This window comes from Aspergillus ibericus (genome assembly GCF_003184845.1).
Source record: "Aspergillus ibericus CBS 121593 unplaced genomic scaffold BO80scaffold_1, whole genome shotgun sequence".
Classification (NCBI taxonomy): domain Eukaryota; kingdom Fungi; phylum Ascomycota; class Eurotiomycetes; order Eurotiales; family Aspergillaceae; genus Aspergillus; species Aspergillus ibericus.
This window is the reverse complement of record NW_020292099.1, coordinates 587272-605658: the sequence shown is the minus strand read 5'-3', so window position 1 is coordinate 605658 and position 18387 is coordinate 587272. Positions and strand designations below refer to the sequence as shown.

At 41.8% G+C, this 18387-nt stretch overlaps 5 protein-coding genes across 5 annotated transcripts; 2 read left to right on the top strand and 3 right to left on the bottom strand.

Moving 5' to 3' along the window:
* Nucleotides 1-60: 60 nt before the first annotated feature.
* Nucleotides 61-2913, bottom strand: sac6 (fimbrin). The gene is made up of 5 exons (XM_025718381.1): nucleotides 2489-2913; nucleotides 2209-2419; nucleotides 1464-2146; nucleotides 383-1365; nucleotides 61-318 (listed from the first exon to the last, which is right to left on the bottom strand). Exons 1-5 carry the CDS (start codon nucleotides 2509-2511, stop codon nucleotides 284-286), a joined length of 1935 nt encoding a protein of 644 aa, XP_025580544.1. The 5' UTR covers nucleotides 2512-2913; the 3' UTR covers nucleotides 61-283.
* Nucleotides 2914-3137: 224 nt separating this feature from the next.
* On the top strand, nucleotides 3138-6953 carry BO80DRAFT_370767 (DDHD family phospholipase). Its single transcript, XM_025716464.1, has 4 exons — nucleotides 3138-4228; nucleotides 4285-5017; nucleotides 5148-6377; nucleotides 6448-6953. The coding sequence occupies exons 1-4, from the start codon at nucleotides 3556-3558 to the stop codon at nucleotides 6581-6583; spliced, it is 2772 nt and encodes a 923-aa protein (XP_025580543.1). The 5' UTR covers nucleotides 3138-3555; the 3' UTR covers nucleotides 6584-6953.
* On the bottom strand, nucleotides 6954-9431 carry BO80DRAFT_370763 (putative COP9 subunit 3). Its single transcript, XM_025716463.1, has 5 exons — nucleotides 8975-9431; nucleotides 8633-8869; nucleotides 8122-8574; nucleotides 7903-8055; nucleotides 6954-7843 (listed from the first exon to the last, which is right to left on the bottom strand). The coding sequence occupies exons 1-5, from the start codon at nucleotides 9125-9127 to the stop codon at nucleotides 7349-7351; spliced, it is 1491 nt and encodes a 496-aa protein (XP_025580542.1). The 5' UTR covers nucleotides 9128-9431; the 3' UTR covers nucleotides 6954-7348.
* A 216-nt stretch (nucleotides 9432-9647) lies between these two features.
* Nucleotides 9648-11339, top strand: BO80DRAFT_470141 (glutamate-5-semialdehyde dehydrogenase; the record flags this gene model as incomplete). The annotated part of the gene is made up of 3 exons (XM_025723064.1): nucleotides 9648-9948; nucleotides 9996-10157; nucleotides 10211-11339. 3 exons carry the CDS (start codon nucleotides 9648-9650, stop codon nucleotides 11113-11115), a joined length of 1368 nt encoding a protein of 455 aa, XP_025580541.1. The 3' UTR covers nucleotides 11116-11339.
* Nucleotides 11340-11361: 22 nt separating this feature from the next.
* On the bottom strand, nucleotides 11362-14396 carry BO80DRAFT_450954 (solute carrier family 25 member 42; the record flags this gene model as incomplete). The annotated part of the gene is made up of 8 exons (XM_025721849.1): nucleotides 11362-11439; nucleotides 11495-11862; nucleotides 11936-12040; nucleotides 13152-13315; nucleotides 13384-13520; nucleotides 13574-13852; nucleotides 13983-14291; nucleotides 14364-14396. The coding sequence occupies 8 exons, from the start codon at nucleotides 14394-14396 to the stop codon at nucleotides 11362-11364; spliced, it is 1473 nt and encodes a 490-aa protein (XP_025580540.1).
* Between the last annotated feature and the right edge of the window lie 3991 nt (nucleotides 14397-18387).

Genomic DNA, 18387 nt, shown 5'->3' with positions numbered 1-18387 from the left:
GGTCGATTTAATGAATTTCGCAGAGGCTAGTTGGGAGTCTTAGCCGTCAACCTAGGTAGGAAACGGTCCATAGAAATACCTACAAATCAACGAATACTATTTCAGATTCTCAGAGTTTTTGTTTACGATCCGCTCAAGCCAAAAACGCGATTTTGAGAGCAAACTGTCATTGCATGAATCGAAGACTACTGCACACAGATACTTCAGACACAATATGAATTGCACATAAAAGACTAAACAGGAAAGGGAGAGGTGCACTGCTAACGACCGACATTGTCGAGCTTCACTGCATCTTCTCGTATGTGGCCATGAGGGAGCCTAATTGAATAGTGTTAGCACATTCTAATATGATGATCAAGAGTTGAGGTTTCTCGAAGCTTACCGATGAACGTGGTTACTAGGCGGGAACGCACTTGGCAAATATCCTCAGGTACCAACCAGATCGTAGCACCCAGCTTCCTTGCTATGCTAATACTCAGCTTAGCGTTTGCATAAGCCTCATCGTCATTCCGACCAGGAGTTACAAGATCGTAGTCGACGTAGCTGCTCTTCATGCCATTGAGCACATCGAGGAGGAAAAGGCCTGAAGCAATCGACTGGTCCTTGAAGTTGCGTATCGACGAAGATCTGCCGCCACGACGAGACATCTCATTTGCCCACTTGATCATCTCCGGGTCTGTTATCTCACGCTTGCCCATACGCTTAGCCAAGTTTGAAAGAGTATTGGTGATATCTCGTCGCATCAATTGCCAAACCAAGCCCAGGGTGAGAGTACGTTGACCATCAGTGATATCAGCGCCCTGTACACCTACCAGAGAAAAGCCGATGTGCTTCCCGAGCTCGGTGGCGTAATTAGTATTCTCAACTGCTTTGAAACGCATCATTTCTCCACCAGAGACTGGCTGCTTGTTGACATGTCTCCAATTAACACTACCAGGGATCACCTTGTCATAAGCTTGCAGTAATATAGTTCCATCCCTAAGGTCATCAAACAGTGAATTAACAGCCGGTTGTACATCGAGCGAGTTAAGCCAAAGGGTGAAGACTCTGGCTTCTCTTTCCCCTTCTGCATCAAAATCTTCGACTTCGAGCTTTTCTTCGTCGGTGATCGGGTCGAGGCCTGGAATTGTATTGAATAGGTTCGCCACAAAAGCCAAGTTCAGCTTAGGGTTCCCTGCAACTAGAGAGGAGGGCGTCAGGAACTTTCGACATCCCAACCTGTCTGCATTTGTCAGGACTTGCTCTGCCCGCTGAACTACGTCCTGCGTCTGAAGAGGCAATCGCGAGCAGGTTTCTGGTGCCAACTGATTCAAGAGGATGGTATAATTTGCACCATCCTTGACATCCGAGGAGAAGTTCGATACCCTATATTGGTAGAAAGTCTAGTCAGCCCTATGCCTCTCTCTGAATTGGTACTGTCTCTTCCTCGATTTTAGACGGCAAGACAGGGGAGTGCGGAATACCTTCTATCCCATTTGGCATTCTTTAGATGATAGTTAAACCAGCGCAGGAGAATCTGCTCAGGGGGGAGGCGTAGAAATTGTTCTAGAGTTTCATCCTCCTCTAGAAGCCTGTACAGTTCAGGGTGGAGTTTGATGTCAATTTTGCCAAGGAGGCCCCGACGAATGATCTGCCAGATCAGACCAAGAATGAGGTGTTCGCGCACTTCTATAATATCGCCGCTTCCTATATTCACAACAGAGCAGCCAATACCCTTAGCTGAGTTGATCACGATATTGTTGTTTTCAGTCATGTGGAACGCATTGAGCTCTTTGATCTTCTTTCCGGCTTTATTCAGGACACGCTCGTCGATTGTATCCGGAACACTATCGTTGATCAATTTCGCCAACACCAAACCGTCCTTACATTTATCGAACATTTCAAATGTATCGGTAGGGAAAGGTAAGATGTGGCCAATGTCTGGATCACCCGCCAGAACAGCATTGATATGTCTGGTGAATTCTGTCCTTTCATCCTCGTTGATGGTATGTGTTACATTTGCTGAGGAGCCCTGAACATGGATTTTGCCTCCTATGCTACCTTTCGAGACATGCCGAGATGGACCGGTTCCATTTCCCGAAAGCACTTGCGTAGAAGTTGGAACAGCGCTATTCTGCGTCGGTGCGAAGCGAAGTTTAGAGATAAGCTGTTAGACGATTTTAGCATTCGAATCAAAGGAGTCGGTAACATCAACACTAGTGTACTGACGTCTACATAATCCTCAAGCTCTACACGACGAGAGCTGTCGAGTTCAACTTCCTTCAACGCCTGACGCACGACATCATAGGGCTTTCGTTCTGACTGTTGAGTAGCCTTGATCACAGTGGCTTCGTCTAGGGAGCCTTTGTCGTCAATATCCAGCTTCCGAAATGCATCTTGAAGAGTGAAGATCTCCGACTGCTCGAACTGAGGAAATCTCCTGCATGGTGGGATTAGTAGGGTTATTGGCAGACAGCAAGCCCTATTGACATGGGTGCACTTTTCATACCTTTGAAGCTTGATCACGTTCATTTCTCAGGAGGTTTACTCGGTTCCTTTGGAGTGCAGCTAGCAATTCGATAGTTTATTGACAAGCAACTGTCAACCAAATTACTGGAAGTTGGCCAAGAGCAATGATATAGTAGTTGTGTCGAAGGGGCAACCGGTTCGATGATGTAATTAGTATGAGAGAAGGGTGCAAGAGGAAGTTGACGGTGCTTAAGTGCTAGGCACTATTATAATAAGCACGGTGTACTTAGGCACCTGGGTAGGTAGTTGCGTTATTTTCCCCTACTGGGTAAGTGGGGAAAACAAGGTGGGGGTTGCCAGTACCTGGTAGTTGTACTCAGAGTACCGACGGGATAGGCTCAGCCACCCCGTATACAATCAGATACGATACAGAAGACAATAAGGGAACCTGCAATTTGCACTCTTAGTACATCCTGTATATGTATATCTACAGATGGAAAGGCAACAAGTGACATCGCAAGGGTGGAGTACAATCAGCTTCGTTGTGCTTCTGTACTTAGCTTCTCGGCGGTAGGTACTCCGTATGTATGTATGTAACCCATTTGTACACGATGACGATGCCTGCCAAGCCACTATCAGAAGACATGGGGTACGGAGTACATACCGTAGCAATGCTCCGTCAACAGCCGACTAACTATCTGCATTACTGGATACGTCCCGGTCGACTAGTGTCTGATCAAGGCTACCTGCATCCCTGCATCAATTAATTGTCGTAGGAGATTTCTAAGTGGTGCTTCTTCATACGAAACAAAGATACCTCGGGCTCGTGGGCCAGCATTCCTACTGGATGCTTTCAATCAGCAACACGCTAACAACGATACCAGTGCGAAAAGAACAACGGCAGAGAACCTTTGCGTCTCCAGAACCTCCGGCTTCCAACATATTTTCATCCTCTTATACTGGCCGGCTCCGCCGTACTATTTGACTATACAGGCCGCTCTTGTGCCGACGGCTCATCCCCGACTCGATAGTCATTGTATTTATTTGCCACCCTTCTCCTCAAACGCATTGGCTCGCGCTCTGACATACCGGGCTCTTGCGAGCTTAATGTCAAAGGACAGTCAGAAGGGGACCTTCTTCGGGGCTCTTTCTCCGTGGAATACCTCTAGAAGTACGACGCCCCAGCAGCCTATCAACGATACGAAAGACGTCCTCCCCCGTTCTCGAGGAGAGGATCACACAGTCACACATAGACATGGGTTAAGTCTACGCCGGTATCCAAAGGACTGTCCCCCATTAAGAGTAAGATGGTTCTATGCAGTGGATTCGCCTAAATGGAAGCCAGGGCTCCGCGATCATAAGAGCGATTCAAAACCCTTGGTGCCTCCCAAAAAGTTTGTTCCGTTCACTTCCAGGGACTCCCAGGCTATAGAGGACGCATTCCAAGAACTTCTGGAGGCGGACTTTGAGGAAAAACATATGCCGTACAACCGACCGATGAGGGAAGCTTCGCGCGAGTCGACCAAGGTCCCTGTGAATGAGGACTCGCTTTTCGATGTTAGTATTGAACAAAGGGAGCTCAGCCCGGCCTATTGGATAGGTCCCATCTATGAAGTCCGTCGTGGTACTTGGTTTTTCCAAGATGGGTCCACGATAAAGCCCTGTGAAGAAAACCTAGCTACCCAACTCGAAGAGGGCTATCTCAAGTCGAAACCATGGCGATATACAAGCCCTAGCTATGCTTCCAAGCCTCCGACTTCAGTAAGAGACAGTGGTGATGGTGAGACTAATGATGGTCCCATGACGCGGGCTTTTTGAGGCTTACTTTGCTTGCAGGGTCTAGCACTGCATCTAATGACGCTGAGAATATTGGACATGCAACTTTGTTTTCTGGCAATGAGCCTGAGCCTTACCGTCTATTTGGTGCCTATATGAATACCATAGTAACTTATCAGGATTCTTCGACGGCGTTGCTGATGAGCGATGATTTTATGTCTCGCGTGAGCACAACTTTCTATCAGAAGCTCGGTGGCGTTCCAGGTACGAAACTTGTTCGTGGGTTTACCGAATCCAAGAAACAGAGGCAATCATCAGACAAGGTCTGTGCTGAAATGAAAACATCCGTGGATAACCATCCTGATATACTGCCTGAGGAACCTCAGGACAAGCGGGTACCACAGTTCTCCGAAACCACCACATCTGATCATCAAATTCCCGGCGATGAGGCCCCGGCTGAGGCAAATCCAATGATGGAACAGCACATTCCGTTGACTGGCGCGCAACCGAATATGGTTGAACTTGAGGAACAAGCACGCGAACAAGAACAGAAAGAAATGGAGGATTCCAGGAAGGTTGAGGACAAAGATCGGGAAATCGATCACTTGATTCTTGTTACTCACGGAATAGGTCAGCGGCTTAGCATGCGACTAGAAAGTGTTAACTTTATACACGACATAAATGTTTTGCGCAAAACCCTAAAGAGCGTTTACAGGGCCTCCCCTGATCTTCAAGCGCTCAACTCCGACTTTGAAGACAAGCATGAAAACTGCCGCACTCAGGTTCTCCCAGTGTAAGTGGTTTTCATCTTATATGCTTGGGGGGGGTCTACAGTGTACATTTGAGCCTCTTACGGTCTTTTTCTTTCTTTCTTTTCACACCTTTTCGTATGATATACCGTATGCAGAGCTAATCTATCCCAGGTGCTGGAGACATCTTCTTGACTTTCCATACCAGAAAGAGCAGCAACCCCGCATGGAGTTCGATCTGGGCGATGCGGAAAGCCCGGGTGATATCTCGTATCCTAGCTTGTCCGATATCACGCTTGATAATGTGCCAGCAGTTCGAAACCTCATCTCTGATTTAGCCATGGATGTACTTCTTTACCAGAGTGCATACTGTGAGCACATTTCTCGAATAGTCAAACAGGAGTGTAACCGGATTCTGGATCTTTACAAGAAACGGAACCCATCTTTCAGGGGCACTGTAAGTCTCTGTGGGCATTCGCTTGGTAGCGCCATTCTGTTTGATATCCTTTGCCACGAAAAGCAGGATTCGGAGTCGCCTGACACCTCCCGTTTGGATCATAATGACTCGGGTCACAAAGCATTCCAGGGTGATTCTTTGGGCTTTGAATGTGAAGATTTGTTCTGTCTAGGCTCCCCAATAGCGCTATTCCAGATGCTCAAAGGGAAGACTATTGCTGGGCGACAAATTGGGAACGCCGGTGGAGATGGGAAGTTTTCAGTTTACCCTGATGGGCAGACTGTAGCTGTCAAGTCGACACCTAGCCCTTCTGTGCGCCATAATGTACAGTCTGCTAAAAAAGAGACGCTTTTGCAGCATACTTCTGTGTCTTCTCCGAAATGCCGACAGCTGTTCAATATTTTCCATCCTTCCGATCCAGTTAGCTATCGTCTTGAGCCTCTCATATCACCAGCAATGTCGTCTCTCAAACCACAGCCATTGCCGTCAGTCAAAAGAGGACTTTGGACGGCATCAGGGCAGAGCCTTTCAATGATTAGCAGTCGGTTTGGCCAAAGCGTGGGATCATTGTGGACTAATTTCACATCCGGTGTGGCAAGCAGTTTGCTTAACCGCAGTCTTGGCCTTACGTCGGAAACTGCTTCTTCCGATCAAGCCTTAAATTCTACACTGCAGGCTCAGCAAACACGGCCAGTGGCTTCGAGTCCTGGTTCTCTCCACAAGACAGAGAATGCTAGAAACCCTACTCTTATCGACTCGGACCTGGAAACGCTCTATGAAGGCTATCGTAGGACCGGAGGCCGTGGGAAGCGAGGGGGCTCAGAGACCAGAGGAGAGAACCCATCTGAGTCACTGGGAAATGACCAATACGGAGAGAAGCTCCTGATTGAAGACGCCAAAGTGAGAGCACTTAACTCCAATGGGAGGGTCGACTATAGCATACAAGAGTAAGACCGTTGCTTGCACCTTTAATTCTAACTGCAGTCTCAAACATTTAGATGCTAATTTCACATACAGGGGCACATTTGATATATCGATGATTGCTAGTATTGCTAGTCACCTGAGCTACTGGTCTGACGAAGATGTGTGTCATTTTATGATGTCACAGATGCTCTGTAGGAAGGCTAGGGGTCAGGACACTCGACCTGGATAAGGTATTGCGTGAAACTTCGGGGTTTTGGCATCATGTACGGAGTACTTATTCTTGGTTGCGCAAAATTGCACCGAAAGTCCACGACCTAGGGCTGACTGCGAAGTCAAATATGACGTGCTTCTTAGCGGTCTGCAATATCTATATACAATACTGACAAGATGATCGGCGTCTACATTGTTTACCAAGCCTTTGAGGTCACAGTCTCGGAGATGTTCCCATATCGCAGACTACCGCAAACGAGATGTTTATTCGCAAACTCTCTTCTTGACAAGCACCCAGCGCAGAGTATATGCTACCCCCCTATGCCACTGGCAATGACATGTAGGGTGGCTTAGCCATAGGTGCAGACTCGAGGCCCCAAGCAGTAGTTGTCATTAAAAACAGTAAATGTGGGTAGGTACTTTAATTGATAAAACATATGAGTATATTTTATCATGATGCAGAATAATATATGTGAATACATGAGCTCCACGAAAAGCTGTGCCCCTGTCCACGGCTGAAGAAGATTAAAGGCAGATAAGGTCAATGCGTTGGCTGACAGTCAAGATCGTTTTTACAAGGTGTAGAAATCCCGAAGACAGGGCAAAGAATCACTCAATCAATCGAAACAAATGCAATTGTAGGATGATCCACGCAGGCCGGCCAACAAAAATCGACAGATAGTGTATACCGGGACAGTACCGTAGAATCTATGATGACTAGAGTCTGTATTCGAGGCTTTATTCTGAATTAGCCCCCTATCAAGGACCAAGGTTGCCATGTGCTTCAAGTAGCATCTCCCATGATGTCTTCCTCGATGTCCAGACCACCATCCGCTTCTCCAACACTATCGCCACCACCCTTACCCGAAGTATCAGACCATCTCTGATTTCTCGACAAAAGCTGAAGATTTTCATTGCCCAGCTTCAACTCGCTGCTACATTGATCCACATCATTTGCGATAAATCGTAACGCTCGACCCCCTTCGATCAATCGGTTCCGCATGGAAATTTCCTTATTGAAGACAAGCTTGGTCGGCGCAGAAAATCGAAGCATTGTAGCACTTCCGTGTGGGTGTAAATGTACCAGTGTAGCGCCCAGAGTCTCAGACATTACAAGTGACGCTACGAACTCTTCGACATTCGCAGAGGATGCTAGGGAAGTAAACGTGCGTCGTGCCACATCCGCTGTAGTAAGAGCTGAGAATGTTCTACCTAGCTTGAGTACTAGGAATGTATTATAGGCACGAAATAGCTGACAGACGAGGCCCTCGTTATTGTCCTGGCGGTCTGTTAGTATAAGTTATACTTCAACAAGGGCCCTCATGACTCATGACCTACAGCACGCCAGACTGACCGACCGAAATCAATATCAGCTCTCAACCTCTGGAAATCACTCCTCTCAAAAGCGTCAGCCAAAGACGCGTAAGGTTTTGATAATGTCTGGTACACTTTCAGAACGTGTGGAGAGATTATCTTGGGAGGTGCAACTAGCTAGAAAAGATACATATGTCAGTCTCAAACACGATGGTTAGGATATCGAACTTGAGAATGAAATACCTTTCCATGTCCCAGCAAACTAGCTAATACCCACTTCTTGTATGATTCGACCATAATCTTGCTGACAGAGTCATTGACCGGAGAAGATATCACAATGGTCAGCAAATGTAACGCTTTATCCCAATATTTAAGTGCCATATAGATCATTGCGCCATAAAGAAAAAAACTCGTATGGTCCCTGTATGTCAGCTTTGCAGAGAACCCAGACGCGTCAGAAATGAATGTGTCGCCAAGGGTATCCTCGGAACATAATGGACGTTCGATATGCTTGCGGTATGCTTGCCCTGAACTAGTGGGGAACCTGAACATCTCTTTCTCCAGAATAGGCAAAGCATGACTGTATGATCTCGAGATCAGGGAGAGTCTGAGGAAAGTAATGTGCACTGATGTGAGGACTCCAGATGAGTCGAGTCGAAGTAGGGCTTCCCTGATAACTTGAACCGCTAGAAACGGCTGCTGCAGGTTAATCACATAGCCAGATGGTTGTGTGCACTATGAGAGTACAGCCTACCTTCGCTACAGCTTCAGCAGATTGTCCTATGAGTTCAACAAGTTGGCGCCACTCATGACCAGCATAGCGGACCTGGATAGGATCAAAAGACCTAAGGAAATAGACAGCTTTCGCCCACAAGTCATTCCCGGGTTTGATCTCGTCGGGTACTCTGTTCTTCGTCTGGTTTTGCAAGGTCTCAATATGAAGGTTGAGAATAATTAAATAGGATAGTGTGTGTTGTGATGGACTGAGATTCTGCGAGGCGAATAATCATATTTGTAAGCATGACTTGTAGGCTCTTTAATCAGAGGTGACGAAGTTCTTATTCCCTATCAGTTAAAGAATCCCGGCAGTGCTTACATCTAGTAGATATTGGCTATCAATATTCCTGTTGAATTGCTTGATATATGCAATCAGGTCACGGAGTTCAGTGTCATATCTTTCGTCAGATGTATCGTCGAGAGCCTGCAGTTGAGATGACACCGTTGTGAGGTGCAGAAGAATCTCTGCCATCTTAATTTTGGTGTATGATGATATCTTGACTGTTACTTGCTGGGCGCAGACAAAGTAGAAAGTGGGGAAGAGTGGTTGAGGTTAGCACGCCCTTCAATAATTACCTCATACAGGGAACATACAAACCAGTAATAGTATTATTAGTACGGGAGTACATGGTACGGTAAGTAGTCTGCCGGATGACTCTGGTACAGAACTACCACATGTAGATGTGTAGCATGACACGAGCTCGTTCATACTAGATAGTCTGTGGATCAATCAATGAAATGTGATACAGTCCAAATCATAATAATACCGAGTAGAGGCAATGGGCTCACACTGATCATTACATCATTGTGCTCCTCGCTCGCGGGGTACGGAGTATCTCCAAGCTACATAGTTACTCCGTACTCCGCAGGTATGTACTAGTTATGTAAATAGTAAGGGGTGATTATATAATCTGTACTTAACTTTGCAGCCCCTCACCCGTCCCATTCTTTCCTTGCATAGTCTTCCAGTTTCTTATACTGACACTTTACAAATGTCACTTACACAATCTTCGGCTTTTGAAATCGCAAACACTGCGTCTCTGGCCGCTCGCCAGCTGGCGGTCTTGTCTAATAATGAGCGCAATGAGGCATTGACGGCGCTCTACCAGGGGCTTTCAATGAACAAGGATGCCATTCTTAAAGCTAACGCTAAGGATATTGCGTCGGCGAGCCGTGCTGCTGAAAATGGCGATCTAAATCCTAGTATTCTTAAGAGGCTTGATCTATCCAGGCCGGGAAAATATGATGATATGTTGCAAGGAATCCTCAGTGTGCGGGATTTGCATGATCCAAGTAAGCCTGTCGAATTGATCCAATGTGTCTATTCTGACCTGTCCAAGTTGGAAACGTTACCCTGAGGACACTTCTCGATGATGGCCTTACTTTGGAAAGAGTGAGTTGCCCTATTGGGGTTCTATTGATAATTTTCGAGGCACGCCCGGAGGTCATCGCAAACATTGCTGCCTTGTCTATAAAGTCTGGTAACGCAGCTATTTTAAAAGGTCCTTTATCTCATCCTCTGAAGTCATTCATGCACTGCTAACGAGCAGAGAAGGCGGGAAAGAATCAAGCGAATCTTTTGTGGCGATTTCCACTGTGATCTCCGAAGCCATATCAAGCACCCGAGTTCCCAAGTCGTCTATCCAGCTCGTACAGACGAGGGATGCAATTTCTTCCTTGTTGGATCAGGACTCTTTGATCGATTTGGTCATTCCTCGCGGGTCGAATGATCTTGTTCGCTTCGTCAAGGACAACACGAAAATCCCAGTATTAGGCCACGCAGACGGTCTTTGTTCCGCCTATATCCATCACGACGCGGACCCGGAAACATGTGTTAGAGTTATTGTGGACTCTAAGACAGACTATCCGGCCGCGTGCAACTCTCTGGAGACCCTGCTTGTACATGAAAGGGTTCTTGCAACCATACTGCCTGCCGTTGCCAAGGCTCTGGTGGCGAAGGGGGTTACCTTGAGGTGCGATGAATTGTCTAAAAGTGCACTAAGAGAAGCTCTGGGCGCTGGACAGATGGATTCAATTGTAGATGCAGTGGACTCCGACTACAATACCGAGTTCCTGGATCTCATTTTGGCAGTCAAAACGATACCTGCATCCGCCTCGGGTCAAGACGTTGATGCAGCGATTGCCCACATCAATACCCATTCTTCGAAGCATACCGATATTATTTTGACCAAGACAAGGTCTACCGCGGACTATTTCATGAACAGCATCGACAGTGCCGGAGTTTTTTGGAATGCTTCGACAAGATTTGCGGATGGGATGAGGTATGGCTTTGGCACAGAGGTTGGCATCAGCACAAATAAGATTCACTCCAGAGGACCTGTGGGACTAGATGGCTTGACCATCTACAAATATCTCGTCTACGGAGATGGACATAGAGCGGGCGATTACTTTGATGGTGAAGGTGGTAGACGGTGGAAACATAAAGGCCTACCACTGTAACATATAAATAGAAAATAATGAAAAGTTTTTCAGGCATTCAGTAATTTAACTCCGTTTTCATTTTCATTCAACCAAGCTCCTCTCGGACCCTCGTGATATTCAGTCTTGCATCGGGCGATCTAGTAAAGGTTGGGGCGACATGCATCCGTGAAGTCGCTTGGACTCATAAAATTCAATTTGCAATCCTCATGAGCGCGGTTAACCGCCACCCGATACAGTAAATGGACACAAATTCACTAGGGTCTCTTAGACCTTGAAACCGCGAGACCTTCTGCGTCCACGGGCTCTCTCGAACTTCCGTCCCTTGCTGCGCACGTAAGGCTTCTGCTAGAAGTTAGCATGTTACTTAGTTCTTCTCCTTGTATCAGGCGAAACCTGCCTTGTGGCTGTGAGGCCCGAATCCGAAGTGCTTGACTGCCTCCCTGGCGTTCTTAGGTCCGCGGAGAAGAAGCGTGTTCGCTCCGGTAGGGGCGCGGAGGGCGAGTTGGTCCAAAGTCAGAGTCTCACCGCCAGCCTTCTCGATCCTGGCTCTGGCGGTAGCAGTGAAACGGAGAGCGGCGACGGACAACTTCGGGACGGTAAGAAGGCGGTTGTCGTCGGTGATGGTGCCGATCACAACAATGGTCTTGCCCTTGTGGGATTCGGACACATTGGACACAATGCGCGAAAGCGAAACGGGAGGGCGGTTGATCCTGGACATGAAAAGACGGCGCAACACAACCTTGTTGAAGTTGGATTCCGTGCGACCTGTGAAATAACCACCACAGATCAGTTTCCCGTGGCTAAAATCGGCCGGACCCAAGGGGAAACAAAGACATACGGGCGAGGAATCGATAGAGCTTCACCAAGACTTGCAGGTAAACGTTCTCGCTCTTGGGCGCCTTGCGATGGGTGCCGCGCACATGGTGGCGGTCCAAGTCGATACCTGTTTTCCAGTATTAGTACTCACTCATTGATAAGAAGTAAAATTTTATGGTATTGCCCAGAAATAGGCAGATCGCGAGCTTCCTGGAAATCAAGGACACCACCACAATGCTTTTTACATACCCATGTCTGCTGATATTAATGGGACACCTGAAAGTTGGCTGGCTATCGCACCCGTAGTCAAGGTGAAGCTGGTGAGGTTTTGGATCTACGATTTTCAGATGCACGGTGTGTGCGGGTTGAGCCCTACCCTAATCCTTATTCGGTAACCAAAGCCATTTGACGCCCAAGAATCAAGGCATCAACCATTCATTGAATCAGCAACTCCCGTTTAGATGCCAGACTAAGAGTTTGGACTAAAATAAATTATAGTTTTGGGTGGAGCGATCCATTCTCTCTGCAATCTCTGCTCATTGGACCTCGGTGTCACTTACAAAGTAGTACTCCGTACTGCTGAGGGTTTTAGCTGACCCCGTCCGCTTCTCCTCAGGGCCGCACCTTTCTAGTTTTCATCTAACTACGTAAGTACCCTCCCTATCTACTCCGTAACGGGATTACATATCTATTGCAGCCTCATGATCCATAATGTGTCGATATGTTTCCCACTTTTACCCCGCCTATTCTCCTGCTAGTCTAATCCACTTATACATACCTACTGCCTAGTACCGTCTCCAGAACCACAAATCTTGGTCTACCAATACACCAATCTAACTAAATGACTTTTATCAGCCATTTGTCTGCATGAGCATCTAGGTTAATATTCTTTTAACATATTGGCTGTAGCTCCCCTATGGAATCACCAGCTCACACATAGCTAATTTTGTTGCAAAACTACTATAATTTTGTAGGGTGTCAATTACGGCCAACAATCATTCGTTTAAACGCACCCTTGCGGCAACGGTCAGAAGATGTGTAACCCGATTTCTATTAGTGCCTCTCCCTCGTCAGTTTTTCTACCTGTGTCCCATATCCGGCGTCCAATCTTGTACTTCCAACAGACATATGTGTTGAGATGAAGGAGACGAAAGACGAGAAAATTGGGTATGTCTGCTATCTATCTTCGTTCATGCTCACTAAAAAGTCCCGGGTCAACTCGAAGCTGAGCCAACTACTAGCCATGCTGGGAGCCACTTTGAGAAGATTTGGCACAATGCCTTTGAACAATCCGCGCAACCCCTCTTCCGCCACAATAGCCCTCACAGCATCCATGATTGATGTATATTGGTAGCCCATTCCAGACATCGTGTTTATTTGGAAGCGCCGCCGAAGGACGTCGCTGAGATAGTGGCCTCCGTATCAGCTCTTATGGACGGTGATAACAATGACAGCTTTCATAAAACTTACAATGGGTATGTGCATGTTTGTGCCACTGCTCCTGAGATGGCGCCAGCGAGTAATTTGCGCAGTGGTCCTGGTGTTGTATCACCTTCAGGAGTCAAGGATTTGCGAACAGATTCATATGTCATGAAATTGAGCCCGACCTAGTCATAATTAGCCACGGGTGATATCGTATAGAGATTCGAGAATTACTGACATAAGGGGCAACGCCAGCAACAGTAGGTATAATGCCGCGGTATAGACCTACGATGCCGCCTTCGTTTCTGTATATCAAGACCATAGTTGTAAACATGCCAGGCAACCGCTCCCCGGCCTCTCGGTGACTGAGACCTGCGAATGAGGCTGATTGAATAGAGAGCCGAGTTCTAACAATATCAAGAGGGTAAGTAATTGTCACAGAGGTGATCCCGGCAGCACCTCCACAGATAAGACGATGCACCGCTGGCAACTCGGCATTTGGTGAAGATTCTGCGAACTAGATGAAGGATTACGTTAACGAAACCTTCAAACCAGCAGTTCTTCACTGCCAATCTATTATCCACTCTTCAATTGTTGGACCATAGTATATACCTGGTCAACCATATGAACCATCAGACACGGCTTACCTTCTTGTAAAAGTTATAGCTGCCGAATTGAACAGCGGAGTAAGGGATAATGCGAATACAATTTGTACCGTTTCCGCGCATAAAACCTTTCCATCCCTCTTCTCGTCCAATTTTGCCGAGGGCTTTCCATATTGATAATTTGTACTCCTCCCTACCAACACTTTGGATCTGGAGGAGAATCTTCAAGCGTTCGAGGGGCGATACAATTGTCCTGGATACCGCGCCTGCTACACCTCCAGCTATGAAAGCAGCAACGATAGGCTCGGCTATTCTGGACTTGGCCTTCTTGATGAAAGTTGGAGTGTCCTCCTGGAAGTTATCCTTGATGTCGATGACAGTCGTGAGCTTGGCGGTGTAGATGATGATTTTCTATAGCCATACCTGAACAGGGCCGGAGGTTGGGAGTTGAGTCATCTTATGAGGTGCACCTTGCCCATTTGAATCGTTACATGTAGCGGCCCCGTGGCGATCCAGGCTCATACTCGGCACTGTGGATAGATTATCAGAATAAATCTCTCCGGCTGCGGCCGGAGGCTTGGAATGCGAGGAGCAGCAAACCACTACGCAGCCGATTCACTGAGAGAACCTATCCATGGGTCGGCATTAAGTAACAACGAAGAAATGCATAAAACACCAGAGGACGGAGGCGCCTTGGTGGGCTCAAGTACCTATAGCGAAGAACCACTTTGAACGGTGCTCTAGATAGCCCGGCGTGCTGTCTATTTGGCCATAGGCCAGATGGTAGCTGATGTATTTTGGGGCGCAACACACTATTATCCGAATGAAGGGTGTTTGGGTGAAATAGGCATATACAAGAAAATTAAAGCCTTTGCAGGTACATTGTATGGTAATGAGCAAGTGAAAGGCCTCTTTGACACTGGAGGGGAATACTGGGAGTGGCAGATATCCACAAAAGAGCTTGAATGCGAAGTAACGCTGGGTTGAGCTGGAAACTAGGCGAGAAACTTGTCGTGTCTCGGCCTCATTGAGGTTGAATCAGTATCGAGTATGCGTGTGTTTCTTGGCCAGTGTATGGAGGACCCAGTGGCTTTGAGAGGCTAGAAGTTAACGTAATCGGACACTGAACCAGCGTGACACCGAACCAGCGGCCGCGCCAGCCCTCACCAAAATCCTCAACATACTCGACCACCTTAACCATCTTAAAACTAAAAAATGTGCTTAGATCACCAAGTTACCTAGATTCTTAGTATTTTATAATATAATTCATAAGGATAAATATATAGTTTTTACTATTAAAGTTTTTTAATATAGAAAATTTTTTATAAAAACTGTGTGCGCTGCAGTTTTTAATATTAAGATTAATATTTTTAAAAAATATTTAAATAATATTAAATTTTATATTTAAAGAGGTATTAATTATAAGAAGTTATCTTTAATAAAAAAATATATTAAAATAATAATTTATTAATATAATATACTATAGATTATCTTTTAAAATCTATAATATTTAATTCTTAGCTAAACTATTTTTTAGGAAAAATAAAATTAAATTAATATAAATCTATTTTAGAATGTTAGATTGATTACTTTATTAAATACTATTTTAAATTATAATTTAAATTTATTTTAAAGTATAATTATCAACATATTAAATATAAAAACTTTAAACTAATTTAAAAATAGTTTAAATTAGTGTATTCTATAGTTTAAAAATATAGTATTCTCTATAAAGATATTTAAAATATAGATAAAACTAAATCCTAAATAAAAATAATTTTAATTATATATATAATTTACAGCTTTAAAATATAAGAATTATAAATAAAATATATATAGCTTAGAAATCACGAATAAATAATTTTAATTATTAAAATTTTAATTTTAAAACTAATTTTATTATTATAAATTATATTTATAGCGTAGTATTACTAATTAATTTAATATAAGATTTATCTGAAGTCTTACTATATTAGTATTAGCAAAAATAGGTAGATTATTAATAAATTTAATTTTGAATAATTTCAAAATATATTTAACTAATATATAATTTTATAAATAATTAATTTATATTAATTATTAATTTTTAATAGCTATAGTAGCTATATAATATAATAATTTAACTAATTTTATATAGCTTATGTCACGGTGCAACCTCCCCAGCTGGAAAGAGAGAAATACTACCAAGCCTTACCGCCCAACACGTGACTCTAGATATGGTTAAAAGCTACCTATCTCCTGAACCCCGTCCGTAGCCTCTAGCTACGTCTTATTTATTAATCTGTATATAACTTGACTAATAGCCAGCTTAATATTTAATTAAAATCTTAGTTATTACTATTATCCAAATCCTACTTATCTATTAGAATTTATTATTTTATTATCTTTACTAGCCTGTATCTTGATACTATATAGCTCTTTCTTTAGAATAATAGATTTATAAAATAATTATTATCCCGTAATCTCTAATTAATTTTAATAGAGTAGATAAATTGGTTTAATATATTTCTAAATATTTTAAAAAATAATATAATTATTATAAATAAATCTTTATCTTTATTATAAAAATTATTAATAAGTAAGACCGCCTATAATAAGATTTTAATATATGGAATGTAGTAACCGCGTACTAAACCTAATAAATTATAAAAATTAATTACTAGCTAATTAATATTTTAGCTATAAAAAAAATTGCTATTAAAAAAAAAGATTAAATTTAAATAAAATATATTAAAGTTATATAAATTATTATACTAGTAGTTAATACTTCTATTCTAATTTTAGAACTTATTATTAAGAAATCTATAACTTCTCTAGTGGGAGTAATTATATTAATTAATTTTAAATCTTTTATTTTTATTTTTTTTAAATAATTATCTAATTTTAATAAGTTTAAAAGTAATTATTTAGATTTAAGCTATTTTATCTTCTAGATTAAAATAAAAATAAATATTAATTATAATTATTATACTATTATTTTTGCTTACAAAGTCTACATGATTAATATGACAGCAGCCTTGTTCAGAATCATGTGACTATATTTATTTTATTTACTTTGATATTATTTTCTTTAAGCGAATACTTATAATATTTTTTATTTTTCTTTTTTTTTCTTATACTTAAAGTTTTAGAATAATTAGCACTGATACAACCTCATTTTACTATATTAAATAATTATTTTATAATTTTAAATATTATTCTTTATTTCTTTTTTATTATTATATATAGCCAGCTTCTACTAAGCTATTAACAATCTCTATCCCGTATTCTTAGTAATATCTGACAGCTAAAAAACCCACCTAACTAACTAAATAAATAAATAAAATAGCTAGAAAAAATACCTAGATTTTTAGTCTTAAGAATAATTAATAATTTTTTATAATACTGCCTGATGAACCAGACTAGAAAAATAGATTTAATTAAATTAAATTTAATAACTAATATAAGAAAGATCTGAAGTAGACTTTTAAAATCTTTCTAAAGATTTTTAATATTTTAAAAATTAAAAAAGATAGTTTTTTAGACCAGTAGGATTAGTAGGCCTAGAAGATTAAATATCTTATTAAAAAATAAAACTACTTTATTATGTAAGTTTTATAATAATAAATATATTTAAACTAAAATATCTTTATAAAAATAAAAAAATTTATAAAAATTCCAGATCCTTCTTTATTCAATAATAATATAAATCTAATTTATAAAGATTGGGCTCTTACTATATAGTAAAAATTAAAAATTAATACTAATTAATATAGTATTTTTATTATATATAAGATATATATTATTAGTTAATATTAGAATATTACTAAAAGATATTTTATTTTATATCTTTATTCTGACGTCACTGACCCCTTTTTTAATTTAAATAATATATTTAAATATTTAAAAACTATTTTTATTAATTTTAATAAAATTTATAATGCCCGTTGCTAGTACTTAAATTTATAAATAAAAATTAGAAATAAGTTTTATATCTTTATCTTAATCTTTCACTATCTTACCATTGAAACTAGAGTCAATAAAAATATTTAAAAAAATAATTTTTATAGTAAACTCTCTATCAAATTTCAGGATCTCATTGTATATAGCTATAATAATAAAGATTTTAAAAAATTTATAAAGTAATATGTTAACTCTATAGATATAATTAAAAAATAAATTAAAGAATATATTAAAAATAACTTTATAATAGTTAGAGATTATATAAAATCTTATATATTTTATTTTTTTATTATTATTTTAAATACTATAAGTATTTTCTCTAAACCTTTAACTTAAATTTCTAGTATAGAACTAGAGACTAAAAAGATATTAATAAAAAATAGAAAATATTTTTATTATAAGAAATCTAGTTATAAGAGTAAAGAATATTTTAAAAAAAAATTATATAAATAAAAACTCGAGAAGCTCCCGTGGAAAAACCTAAATTAATAAAAAATAATATTTA

Coding starts and splice junctions, on each gene's coding strand:
- sac6 (XM_025718381.1), bottom strand. CDS start 2,511: ATGAACGTGATCAAGCTTCAAAG. Junction 2,420..2,488: donor AACGTGATCAAGCTTCAAAG/GTATGAAAAGTG, acceptor CCCACCATGCAG/GAGATTTCCTCAGTTCGAGC. Junction 1,366..1,463: donor AATGCCAAATGGGATAGAAG/GTATTCCGCACT, acceptor CTACCAATATAG/GGTATCGAACTTCTCCTCGG.
- BO80DRAFT_370767 (XM_025716464.1), top strand. CDS start 3,556: ATGTCAAAGGACAGTCAGAAGGGGACCTTCTTCGGGGCTCTTTCTCCG. Junction 4,229..4,284: donor AGTAAGAGACAGTGGTGATG/GTGAGACTAATG, acceptor CTTTGCTTGCAG/GGTCTAGCACTGCATCTAAT. Junction 6,378..6,447: donor GTCGACTATAGCATACAAGA/GTAAGACCGTTG, acceptor TTTCACATACAG/GGGCACATTTGATATATCGA.
- BO80DRAFT_370763 (XM_025716463.1), bottom strand. CDS start 9,127: ATGGCAGAGATTCTTCTGCACCTCACAACGGTGTCATCTCAACTGCAG. Junction 8,870..8,974: donor ATAGCCAATATCTACTAGAT/GTAAGCACTGCC, acceptor TTCGCCTCGCAG/AATCTCAGTCCATCACAACA. Junction 7,844..7,902: donor GTCGGTCAGTCTGGCGTGCT/GTAGGTCATGAG, acceptor ACAGACCGCCAG/GACAATAACGAGGGCCTCGT.